This window comes from Lepidochelys kempii, chromosome 7 (assembly GCF_965140265.1).
Source record: "Lepidochelys kempii isolate rLepKem1 chromosome 7, rLepKem1.hap2, whole genome shotgun sequence".
Taxonomy (NCBI): domain Eukaryota; kingdom Metazoa; phylum Chordata; order Testudines; family Cheloniidae; genus Lepidochelys; species Lepidochelys kempii.
This window is the reverse complement of record NC_133262.1, coordinates 14632628-14646137: the sequence shown is the minus strand read 5'-3', so window position 1 is coordinate 14646137 and position 13510 is coordinate 14632628. Positions and strand designations below refer to the sequence as shown.

Below are 13510 nucleotides of genomic sequence, written 5' to 3'. Positions count from 1 at the left end.
CTGGCTCCCAGAGTCAAGGATTGGAGTGGTCTAGCAGATCACTGGTCCAGACAACACCAGAGGGGAACGTCACACATTCTGTAAGCATTTCTTATCAAAGCATGAAACAATAAATTCCTTTCTGTGAGAGCCAAAGACCTCTTCTGCTTGGCAGCTAAGAGATAGAGCTCCAGTAACCACAGTGAAGCTACTTCTACTTACATCAGAGCTGAATTTGGCCAAGTGGAACCACTCCTGTAAGAGTGGGCTGAAGAACTCGTCTCCTGTTGCTGCTGCTGTTCTCCGATAACTGGCATATTTTTGTTCCCAGGACCATATGTTCTGAGAAGGGGGTTAGGGAGCTATCACACTGATACAAATCACATTTGAGTCTTTGCTCTTTGGAGCTCAGGTGGGACAGGGCCAGAAAGACTCAAAAATCAAAATACAATGAAAGAACTCTTTCAAGAGGTGGTGGCTCGATCTGTGTTTTGTTACGCAAGTCCCTTGCCTTCCATTCCCTTTTTAAAATCTCACCTTTTCCCAGACAAACAACCCCCCACATGGAACTAAATTATGATACATCCTTTGTTACCATAGATGTTCTAATATCTGGTACTATGAACTCCATCCTCCCTCTGGCCTTCCCTTTTTTAATATTCATTCCCTTAGCGTCCTATGTTTGTTGAACTCATCTTTGGTTATAAGCTTCTCAGTTTGCAAGACCTGTGTCTTAATATATGTAAGAAGTGTAATTAATATCAGTGGAAGTATAAGCAAATACTAACAACTTATGGATAAGGGAACATCCAAACTACCTAATTAGGCAAACTACTCGGAGATTTAATTTAAAATGTGGATTTTCTTCCTTTTTTGGGGGGGGGGAGGTGTAATTAGAACTGCTTTAATGGTGTGTGAGATTTGATGTGCAGAACTCTGTTTCATAGTATTTAACCAGAGGTCAAACATGAGGGCCTGATTCTCCATTACCTTGTACAGTTAGTTACAGTACTGCAAAATGGGTGTAAAACTTTGTATTTGCATTCTTTTTGCACTGCTGTAATTGATTAAACGGGTGCAGAATAATGGCAGATCAGGCTCAGACTGAACAAGGTGCAGGATATGGCAGCTCAGGCTCATCTGGTCTTCCTTAATTACAATTACAAGAGTTTGTAAACTGTGAGGTCACGAGAGACTGATTTTGAAGAGGTTAGTTACCTTCTGCGGCATCCAAATAGGCTGCTTACTTTTGCATATGCAATTGATAACTGCACGTGCAAATTATCTTTTTGCATGCACAACTAGTCAGACTTACAAGCGATCATGTGCATTCAGATAATTCATTGCTTCTGCAATCAATGCGACCTCGGATGTTATGCATCAGGATTATAGCTTTTGTGCGCTGCAGTGCTATCGGTGTGCCAAATTCAAACACTAAGTGACTTCATACGGAAAAGCATTTAGCACAACATCTATAAAGTTCAACAGAAAACTAACAAAAGGCACACATTGACACGTAAACAGGAAGCCAACAGATTCTTGGTAGCTGCCCTTTCAAACATTATGAAATGGTTAGTCTATCAGCATCAAGCCCATCTGTACTACGTGCCGTCTGCAGACAGGGCCGAGCACGTTGTCAGCACTTAAATCGTCAGAATTACTTTGAAAATGCTGCTTGTGCAGATGAAACAAATTCTAGGCCTAAGTGACAAAGTCAGTGGAGTGGCAGGCACTCAGCACCTCTCTGGAGCGTGTCCTGTGCCCTCTCATGGCTTCTTCTCGAGCCTGTTCTTCACAATTTCTGTGCTTGAGTGCCAGACATCTTCAGCAATGTCCTGTTGTGCTAGGAATGCCTTTAACCTGAGGACTGGCCATTTGCCCAAACCAAAAACTGAGTGCTAGAGTAAATGGTGAAAATGGTGTTTCTCACCTGATCAAATAATTTTCTACTCTGAAAAGGAACCCTGTTTGGAGCAGTAAGTTTCGTGAGATCCTGTCTCTAGGCACATTGGCACACTTCCTAGGCTATGCATATGTGAAGATAGAAGATATCCTGAAAAGAGCGAGGGAAACAAAGACCTTCAGTTACTATGTTTTCAGCCCCAGTCTCTGTTTTCACATGCTCATGTTTGTGAGAAGAGTTGAATGCACCTGTAATAAATAGGAGCACATCCATTCTGTAGCCACAGACAGTGAACTTTGGACAAACGGATCTCTGTGCATAAAACAGGATCATGCCCATTTCTGTGGTCTTAATCAGTTGCACTTGCAAAAGGTTGGCATGGAAAAGTAGAGGGCATGGGAAGATTTGTTCCCAAATATATATGGATGTTTCATAAAGTCGTCCTGACTAGAGTGCCCTCTTGTGGCAGGCCATGGTACAACATGTGTACCCATCACAGTTTGTCCACTCAGGTAAACCAGGGACTCCATGCTAGGCTCTCTTGGTTGAATAATACCCCTCTGGGGGTCTGTTTATTACAAAATGTAACACAAATAGTCCAAAACATAAGTCCCACAAAGTCCCTTTATCACAATCAGTGCATATAGTTCTTAAAAAAAAAATCACACATTCTCTTGGCCTTTAGCGTAACACATACCACATTTTGGCATCTTCCACCACGCCTAGGCTTCTTGTCAGTCCTTTTTAGTCCCTCTTCCAGGACAGCTAACCCAGCCTCTTCCACTGAAGTGCAACCCTGCTTTTCCCACTGGAAACTTCCACAGTCTCTCTGCTGGGAGAGCATCCTCACCCAGGGAGCCCTGCTTGCTCCCCCAGCCTTCTCACTGTTCCCCTGGGTCCAGCTCTGCAGAGTGGAGACATCAATGGGTGAGCACCACTGCTGTTCCCCTGCTTTCATCCCTCAGCTTTGGCTCTCCAGCTTAGAACCAGCCAGCACCTCCCTCCGATGCTCCTCCTGCCTTCAGCCCCCTTCAGGAAGCACTTGGCAGTTCTCACCTGCATTTTCCTGACTGACTCCGCCAACCTCGACTCACCAGGTCTTTCTTCCTCTTAGATTCTCCCTGAGCCTTTATAGCCCCAAGTGTTGCGCTGCCCTCTTAACTAGCCAGCCTGGGAGCATCTGTTCTGGCACAGGGAAGCTGGATCTATTTAATTTACAGCAGCCAGCCACCCTGTGACAAAGTGAAAGGAAACCCGCAGAGAAATATTATTGCTCTTGGCTGGGATTTCTGAACAAGCCAAAGGGAATTAGGCCCCCAACTCCCCATTAATTTCAGCTCCCTTAGGATCCTTGAGAATTCCAGCCTTAATCAATAGGGTGTTCTGGTATTGCCTACATTGTACACTATACACTTCAGCTCTCAGTTGCACCAGTCCAAACCAAATGAAGCAGAGTTTAAGCCAGTGTTTGTTCTTTTAGTTTAATCTTGTTGCCTCCCTTGCAATCTGTATGCTTGCCTTGTGTAATCCACAGAGCACACTGTAAAATAAACCTGCATCTCAGAGCCACGCAGGCAACTTTGTCTTGAAAGGGAACTTGTTTTGCTGATGCTCATGAGGTGTGGTGACTTGTGCAGAGTTTCTCCTAATACTATCCGGAAGTTAGTGCCACCACTGTCCTGTGCTGTTGTTAAATAGGTGCCTGGTAAGGCAACTCCCATATTTTCACATGCTGTGTATTTGTACCTCTCTACTGTATTTTCCTCTCCATGCATCTGATGAAGTGGATTGTAGCCCACAAAAGCTTATGCCCAAATAAATTTGTTAGTCTCTAAGGTGCCACAAGGATTCCCCATTTTTTTTACTTTAATTAGCCAGTTCCCAAACTGGTGTAAATTTGTATGACTCCTTTGAATTTTTGTGCCTAAAAATTTCCCTTCAGGTGATTTTAATGGATCTGAGGAGCCAAGATATAACAGCCTAAAAGCAGAGTGTATTAGATCAACAGAAGCTTAAAGTGGAAACAGAGGAGAATACATTTGCTATTGATGTATTTTATTTGTTTCATGCCATCAACTATCCTAATATATAAGAATGCTAAATCTAGTTCTCTCTCATGTATTAAGCCCTTTTTAACAGAAGGCTACAGCAGGGCTTATGCAGTGTATTTAAATAATTTTTGCATCGTATTACTATAGGTGCAGCGATCAGAAACTGTCTGGGATGCTCAGAATTTACCAGCCAAGCTCGTGATGTAGCCAAAAAATGTGATCAAACATAAAAGGCAGGTATATTAGGCTGGTGCACTTGGACAAATATTTGTGTTTCTGATTAATGTCTCAAATAAAAATGAAAGACAATCTTTCAAGGTTTAGTGTTATTGACAAGAGCCAGATGGATGGTGCATGAGGAAATTACACAACCAGTTTGAAAGATTTGATGAAAACATACGAGAATGTGTACAGATTTTCACAAAGCCAGAAACAATGCTCCAGATGCTTAGTGCTTCTAGAAATGACTCGCTTGCTCAAGAGGGGCCAGATTGCAAAAACCTTACTCACAACACTAGTTGTGGTGCAAGGTATTATGCAGTGTGAGTAAGGGCATCATAATCTATCCCATAGAATATAAATGCTGTGTGGGGACAACAGCCATTGCCTTGCTCTTGGAAAAATGCACTTAAATAAAATATAACATGAAAGATATATGTCCAGCAACAAACTGTTAGGGTCCGGCATCTAGATTTGGTCATTCTGCCCATAGGTGAGCAATACTGCATATCCATGTATCTACACTGGTATGCGCTCTTCTGAAATCCAGGTACCCCATCTCTAGAGAAAGAACGAGGAGGACTTGTGGCACCTTAGAGACTAACAAATTTATTTGAGCATAAGCTTTCGTGGGCTAAAACAATGGGTGTTTTGATCACTCTTACTATGGTGTGTATGGCAACACCCATTGTTTCATGTTCTCTGTGTATATATATCTCTTCCTCCTGTATTTTCCACTGCATGTATCTGATGAAGTGGGTTTTAGCCCACAAAAGCTTATGCTCAAATACATTTGTTGTCCTCCTCGTTCTTTTTGCTGATACAGATTAACACAGCTACCACTCTGAAACCCATTCCAGAGAGTTGTTGTCTTGTCTAAACCACACAATTTCCAATAAGATTCTAGCAATAAAGTCTCATCAGGAAAGTTTGTAAATATAATTGAAAGAGACAGTGTGGTCAGTGTATAAGGCACTGGACTGAGAATCAAGATGCCTAGCTGTGTGACTGTGCCTCTCTGTGCCTCAGTTTCCCCCACTGTAAAAAAGGGCATCATGACCTCACATCCCTTTGTAAAATGCTTTGAGAATTGCAGATGAACAGCAGTAGGAAAGAGCTAAATATTATTATTACATGGTCAAAGATATTCAAGATGTAAATTTCCCTTTGAAGACAAAATGTTTGTGTGTATCGGATGATAGGAACTAAGTAGTTTTCAAGGCAATCACTATTTTCCCCTCCTTACAGCACCGATTTATACTGGGTTTATTCTTGTAATGGGATGAGATCCTAACCTGATATAAATCAACATAGCATCATGAACTTTACCAGCTGAGGATCTAGCCCATTGTATTTGCCGTTGTTGACATCACAGTACTGCCTATCTCATGCAGATGTAAATTGGGAGGCTTTGCTTGTGGCTTAAAGGGACTAGCTATTTATTTAAAAAGAACAATAAAACAACTCTCTAGCAAGTCATTCCTTACTGTCATTTAGCAATTTAAGCCACAGGACAGTAATCTAAGTCACTGAAAAATTTCTAATACACTCATAACCCTCATGGTTAATTGAGCTATCATCATTTAGTGATTATTGCCTCATTACAGTGTAATGTGGCAGAGATGATGGGCCAAATTTACCAGTGGCGTGGTGGCTGCAACTGTGCTGAAGCAAATATTGGGCCTGTTTATACCAATGTTTTTAGATCTGAATTACAAATAGGTTCAGTACATTTGTGCTAGACACCCAAGTGAATACTTCACACAGATTTTGCCTTCAATTAGGATACACAAACCCAATATATTCATCATATACATCAACACAAAAATATCTGAGATAACATCAGATGGAGAGTCAGCATAGGGAATGCCTACCACTAAATACTGACCTTGACTGAATATTGCAAATTTAAAATTGAGTTACCAGGCCATTTGATTTTTAAGCTCCCTTGATCACAAAGTGGAGCCTGGCTCCTTTGAAAATGTACAGCGTCATTGGACTGCTATAATTATATCGCCTTCACACACTGGTGCACCCAAAATTCAATGTTAGAAATATAATACAGCAGGATATTCATACCCCACCCCATTCTGCTGGAAATATGTGATGGTGGGAAGCTTGTGCATATCGAGTTCTCCCCTTGCTTGCTTGTTCACTGAGCACTGGAAAGTTGGAGTCTGTAAGAAGAGCTGTGTTGGACTGAGTGGCAAACCAGCTAGCACCAAACTGGGAAGATCTGCTTGGAAATCTTGCACCTTTGCTTCTGTAGCCTGTTGCTCTGCCTGGGCCTCTTGCTTGGTCCGTTCGATAGAGACTCCTCTTTAAATCCACATAAAAGGGCTGCAATTAACTCCCCTCCACACCCTTTCGAGGAATGTCTGTTTACTAGTAAATTTAACATACAGCATCCAGTGAGAGCACATATCCAGATCCAGAGATCATGTTCACAAGCAGAACACTGAGTTTATGAAACCGCAGTATGGGCCATATAAAAGCCAACTCATGACTTTAATGCCATTTTCAATTTACCATTACCATAAATCCAGCAGCACTGACAAACTGAGGATACTACTGATATCAAAGAAACTGCTAGCTTCTCTAGTGTTGAATTGAAGAGAACCTTCACAGTACAAATGATGATATATACATTCTTGACACTCTGCGCATCAAATTCAGGGGTAGTCAATTATTTTTTGTTAAGGTCCAAATTTCTTGGGAAAGGTACAGTCAAGGTCCAGGAAAAAAAAAAGAATAATGATAATAAGTAAATAAAAAGATTTTAGGGTCTGTTCAAAAGCGGATTTGGCCCGCAGTCTGCCTATTGACTACCCTGATGTACATTGTAAACCACAAAGCAACAGCCTTCCTAGTGAGGGTTCATTGGAATTGTGTATAACTTACAACTGGATGAATGCTTAGAAGAAAATTTCATCAGTAATACCAAGAGTCAGCAGGAATCTTGATCAAGGTTATATATCCTTCTGTACAGAATTAATATTCCCACAGGCACCAGAAGAAAGGTCCTCTCATCCTGTGGACTGTATTTGTGCTATCTGCAAACGTTATCAGCAAATTGGGCACCTGTACTTGTTCTGACTGCAGTTCCTTCCTACCTGCTGAACTTTTGTAGCTTGTGTCCTTCCTCAAAAACTGTCAGAAGTGTTAAATGGGTTTGTGAAGATAAACATTTCATCTGTTTCTTTTTTCCATATCTAAATGAGATGCTAACTGAGGTTCTCCATCAGTAAACACTCTATGATATTAGTTCACATAAGCTTTGAAAGGTCACAGAGCAACACAAGAGTTTGGGATCATCCAAAATTCATCAGATACTCTTTTTTATAGTGTAGGAAGCAGAATAAGCCTAGAGACTTCATGTAATTTGATTTCTCTGCCTCCCCTTAGTTCTGGGTTGGACTGCTTCCCACTTTTAAGTCAGTGGCAATCCGAGATAACCAGTGCTGAAGTTTGTCTCAAATTATAAACAGGTATTTAGGAAAAATGCTCCTGGAAGACCAGTATCTTTACAAATGACAGAATATTTATTACCAATACCTTTAAAAAAAAGATTACATCTGCTAGATCACTGATAAATATCATTTACACTGGGGAGAAAACTACATCGGCTTTTTTTTGTTTCATTTTCTTGTTTTTGTGGGTTTTTTTGTTTTTCTGTTTACATAGAAGTAACCATATCAAACTAAGAAAGGAACACAGCTGGAAATATTGACAATATTTCTCTGGTTAACACCCCTGACTTTTACACAAGTGGAATCCCAATGATGAGTTACTGAATAAATATATTTAGAAGGTTGAAAAGTTAACTTGTAGTATTTTGTAAGCAAAAAAGACAAGTTACAGGCAAATTTAAGCTATCAGGAAAAAAATAAAGCACTGCAGCGCATTTAAACTTGAAAATTTGTATAGAAAATTCCATTGCCTTTTTACCAGCATTGATCCCTCTGAGTGGACTTACAAAATTCTCCCATAGTAACAAACAGTCCTTTTCTCAAGAAGAGTTATTTTTCTGTTGATATTGTCATTTTCCAATATGATTCTACTTAGACTTTATATTTGCATGACGAGTTTGTAAAGAAACAAAGACTTCCTAGCACAGAACGGTTGAGGGACCATACACACAAAGATTCTTTGCAAATGAATATGAAAATTATACTTTAGAGAGTTATTCACTAGAAACATGATACATCTGTCAGATTCAGTTTATGATCTACACTCAAAACAGATTATAAAAACAAACATAACTTTGGAATTAAATTATGAAGATTTATGAATTTATATTTAAAATGTACACTGAAAAGAAATACATATTCAGACAGTGGAACCCAGAATTAGTTTTAAATCTTAAAGACATGCATATTATGATTATAATTTCCTTGGTGTAAGTCCAGAGTAAAATAATTGTTTAAACTGGCATTACTTTGGATTTACACCAAGATAACTAAGGTCAGAATCTGATCCTTCTTTTGCTGCAGTAACTTTTGGTCTATGTTACTATAGGAAGAGATTACGACTAAGTAATATCAACTTTAATGTTCAATTTAATGTTAATTATGATCAAGACAGAGCTACTTAAATACAATAAAATGAAAGCTTAATATATGATGTTAAATTATTGGCTAGGAACAAAAATCTGTATACTTATTTTTGAAGATTGTAGCTGTTCTTGAAGGTTAGCTCAAGTTTATCTTGTTTACTCATCTGATCCAAAATGAATAAATATCATAAGCACTTGATTTAACATAGGAACCATCATAACTGCCGTTTAAATACAGCTGCTTTGAGTTACGAACCAAGTCCTAAACAGTTCTCCCAATGTGTACCCTTGTAAAACTGTACAATCAATTTGTAACCAATTTACTAAGAACAACTTTGAACTCTCAGTTCTAAAGGAAAAAATTCCAAACAATATTTTTTATGATAGTGTTATCTGTAGCATTTTATAGCAGAGGAAAAATTAATATCTACATCATATGTTAACTTTAAAAAATTCTATAAAACACTAAATATATAATAAAAAATATGCATATAAGGACATATGTAAACTGCTTTGGTAACATCATATTACAGATGTTTTCAGTGCATTGCAGAGTTTCCAAGGAAACTTCAAACAAAGCTATATTTGCTTTGAGGAAGTACTGTATAATGCCATTCCTAAAGAAGCATAAAACATTTTTTTTCCAGTAGTAAGATGTACTTGAACAACAATATTACTTAGTACTGGGTGTCTTCAAAACACTAGCTAAATGTTGCTTATATTATAAACAGGAAGTCCTTTATGTAATTTTTGTCATAAACTTGATCTAGCTGTGAGGGATATCATTATTGTGCTGATGGCTGACAACGTACACGCATTTGAAGTAGAAGTACCAGATCCTCTTGCATATGCATCTGAAAAAAGGAGAGAGAAAAGTAACAGTAAGGAGAGCAGGATTCACCCTGCAGCCATTAAATCCTGCCATGATGAACCCAAAATGCATTTGACAGCAAAATGGGTAACAAACCACAAATGAGGAGGTGGTGACCTCCGAAGGTCCAGCGTTCAAAGTAAATTTGGCTACGGACCCAAGAGTTCCTTCAAAGTTTAGCCAAACTGTATGTTTGCAGATTGGGCTAGGGATCTTACTACAACAGCCTTCTGATGAGACATCATGAGTACAGGCTCAGGGTTGCCGAAGAAATCAATCCAAGCATATTGAATGCCCAAGATTTGTAAATCTCACAGTCCCAGTCTGAGGAACATGGGGAAGACGGAATGGAATTTTTCTTTCTTGGACCTAACCAACCTCTTCTCCCCCTTCTAGATTCTGTTTATTTAGTGGGACCTACTACTTTCATTAGCCATTCTGCATTATGGAGTGTACTTGAATTCCCCCAGCCTTTTGTATTCCAGGTACATTCAAAATTCTATTACTTTATATATATCTCTTTAGAATAGAACAAAGTTCAAGTTACCAAACACTATACCAACATGGCATGATGGGCCAGATCCTCATGTAACTAGCTGATTTATACCAGCTTGGAATCTGGTCTGATATATTTTGTGACTCCCATGTTAGACCAGAGAAAAATAGCATGCACGTTACTGGCTTTTGATCTTATGATTTTCTGTGACCGACACTTAGATTCCTGACTCGTTTGTATGAGTAAGGTACGTATCTACATAGGTAAGATCGGAATTGTAGCCTATTACCTTTTACACTGTTGTAACTCTACTGAGTGCAGTGGAGTTACTCTGTAAGTAAGGGCAAAATCAGGCCCTTAGAATGAGTACAGTATAGCATCCAGAACTCTGAGAAATATTAAAGATTCCCAGCAAAACCACCAATCTGGATTTAAATTCAAACCTAGTCAAACACCGCAAGCAAAAGTGACACAGCCTTAAAAATTCCCTTCAGAACATCCATGAACACACTCCCCTCTGACAAATTTATGCCAGGGTCAGGCTTAAAGAACCTGCAGAAACAGTCAGCCTAGCAACACCTCCCTAAACTTTCAGCTTGATGTCTTGCCCTAACAGCTCTGATCCTGCTTGGAGAATTTCAGCCATCTCAGGTGGATTGGGGCTTTTCTCCTGACTTTCCCATGGTATGTGTCAAATCCTGCCATCCCTATTTCAGTGGGAGTTTTGACTGAGTAATGATGTCAGGATTTGGCCCATGGCCATAAACTCCCCCAGCCACCTGATTAAATCAGTTTGCCAACTGCAGCATCACTCATGGAAATCACTTGGGAAGGCAGAACATAGGCATTTTATAAGACCAGTGCATTGTAATAACTACTCCCTTCTCTACTTAAAATGAAAATATCAGCTTCTACATGGAGATAAAGCTTCATTTCCCTAAATAAGTAAATATGCACACAACATACAGTGAAGTACTGATATAAGGTGACAGTATAAATTAATACATTTTTGCACATCATACTGAACACTTTCTGATCATAAATTGCAGTGAAACAACAGATTCAATACATTGATATTGAAGAGACTATCAAAACCTGTAATAGCAAATGAAAAAAACATGAGCGTGTCAGTCTAGAAATGCTCAGTAAAATATAACCTTTTTTACTATGCTGTTGCATGTAGTTTATTCTTGAGTTGGGGCCAAACCTAAACCTTGGGTTTGAATGCCCCCAAATTCTCGGAAAGTTCAGGTCTGAATATGAGCGCTGTAGCTCAGTCTCCTCTCTGGTTTATTGTTTATGGTTTATTGAAGCCTGCCTTCATTATGATTGAATGCTCCGGGTTGCTTGCACAAAACCTTTCTTTGTGGCTGCAGCTGATAATCTGCATATGCAAAGTGGGCCACAGTGCCCGCAAGAGCTCAATTTTAGCGTGCAAGCAATGGGATGCCATCTGAAAATTTGGGCCCTTGATCTATTAAGAATCCATGCTCCATGGTCTGGAAACACAAGCACAAACCCCAAAATGACAACATTCTTACTTGATATCTTTGGAATTCGGATTTGTTCACTGCTGCTACCATCGCCTCCATCACTAAATGGCTTTATTTCTATGATGTAGTCTTCATTAAAAGGCAAAGAAAGCTCAACAGATGTTTTATTCGTTTCGATTACAGATGTGCTGCTCTGTCTGTTCCATCTGTATAAAACCTGCAAAACATTGGAGTGGAGAATGGAGGTGGGAGGGGGAAAGAGAAATACCAGAACTGATCATCTCCATAACAACCTGAAGATTTACTATTGCTCTTTCCCTTCCTAGAGTACCACAGAATTGTCTTTATTATCACCAGAAGCACGACAGATTTCACAGATGTGTTGATCCGAACCTGATCGGTGCTTTAGGAAGCAACGTTTGTGAATACTTCACTTTGTGCTGATGTGAAGCCACTGGGCACTGAGGGCTAACTACGGAGGGAGCTTGCAGAACACGGTTCTTGCTGGAATTCTGATGGGTAGCCCTGTTATAATGCCACATGACACGCAGCAGAGGCCCTTGTCACTGGCAGAGCACCTCTGCCTCTCAGCTTGATTAAACTTCATTTTCCCATCAGCTGGAGCAATTTCAGAAGCTCTCCAGCACAGCCAGCTTTAGCCAGGTGGGTGTGCTTCAAAAGGGCCATCTAATTTATGGGTCAGCCATCAGAAATCGTTCTGAACAGGTGCTGCTGCTGGGCTCTTTATTTACCAGGTTGTTGGGAGTAGCAGGGAAGAGCACTTTGACTGGAAAATAAAAAACGAAAGCGATTCTGCTGTGGCTTGTGATCAGATGAGCCTGGCATAAATCACGCTTCCATTCAAAGAGCTAACCAGGCACATGCCAACTTTATTCAGAATCACTGAGTTCCTCTGTGGATACTTCCTTCCCTCTCCTCTAATGTAGCATTTGGACACCTTAATTTATACTTTGTAAATGCAAGGAGCTGAATATGATTTTCCTTAAATTAGAAAGATCCCTAAGCCTCCTTTCTAAATTCTGGGCACCAGAGACATCAAATTCAGTATCACCTTAGTCCTTACTAAGGATCAAACTAAAATAAATCCTTTGGCTTATTTAGAGATGTCATAACATCTTATTATAGTGCTTCAGAAAACTGGACTGGCGTATTTGATGTAGTGTCACAAGCAGCTTCACAGAATAAATTGCTTCTTTGATTTACCTTCTGTCTTTTCCTAAGATCTGGAAATTCTACTTATTTAGAATATAAACCCTGCCACAAAATAGCATATTTCCAGAAAAAAAGAAGTGGTTTTGCTCTCTGCATATAAGTGCAATAATGTGGCTGTACAACTGTAACACAAAAGAAAAAGACGAGATACAAAAAAGACACACTACTAGATGAGAAGGCTTTGGAAAGGTCACGAGGGCCTCTCTTCCACCATTTCAGGCTGACTTTTGGTTGAATTTTGAACTCAAAAATGTGGCCAAAACTGCTGAGATTTGCTGGGTTTGGATGGAAATGAGTTTTGCCCATATAAAAATGTGGTCTAGATTGGGTCAAATATCAGCACAGACATGCATGAAACTTGGCCCAGGTTCATGAAGGTAAGTGAATCTGTCTTGAGTTTCATGTTCCTAACAAAACCTGAAACTTTGTAAAATTTTCTGTAGTTTCAGGTTCCATTGCAAAAGGTTTGCAGAGCTTGAAACTCAATGTAACTTCCTGCTTCCTCAGGCCAAAGTAAGGTCTCGTGTAGCATGGCATAGTTCCAGGACTGAATTCTACCCAACATTTTTCTCCTTATAATTTGTACCGGACCAAAATTGCTACTAACTGGTATGTCATGCCCTCCTTCCTTCTGCTTTATGAACAAAGCTGAACCACCTAACAAGCACTTTAATCTTGTCTGCTGCAATTAGTGGGCTTATTTCAGCCAC

The 13510-nt window shown here is 39.7% G+C and overlaps 1 protein-coding gene across 7 annotated transcripts in view; it reads right to left on the bottom strand.

The window, feature by feature from the left end:
* Positions 1–7690: 7690 nt before the first annotated feature.
* LOC140914094 (contactin-4) overlaps positions 7691–13510 on the bottom strand; it is a 659738-nt gene continuing 653918 nt past the window's right edge. For all 7 annotated transcript variants that reach the window (XM_073351153.1, XM_073351156.1, XM_073351151.1 and 4 more), the window contains 2 exons: positions 11616–11784; positions 7691–9561 (listed from right to left, as the gene is read on the bottom strand). In XM_073351153.1, coding sequence (XP_073207254.1) covers positions 9461–9561; positions 11616–11784 — 270 coding nt within the window. In that variant the 3' untranslated portion in view covers positions 7691–9460. The remainder of the gene's footprint in view (positions 9562–11615; positions 11785–13510) is intronic.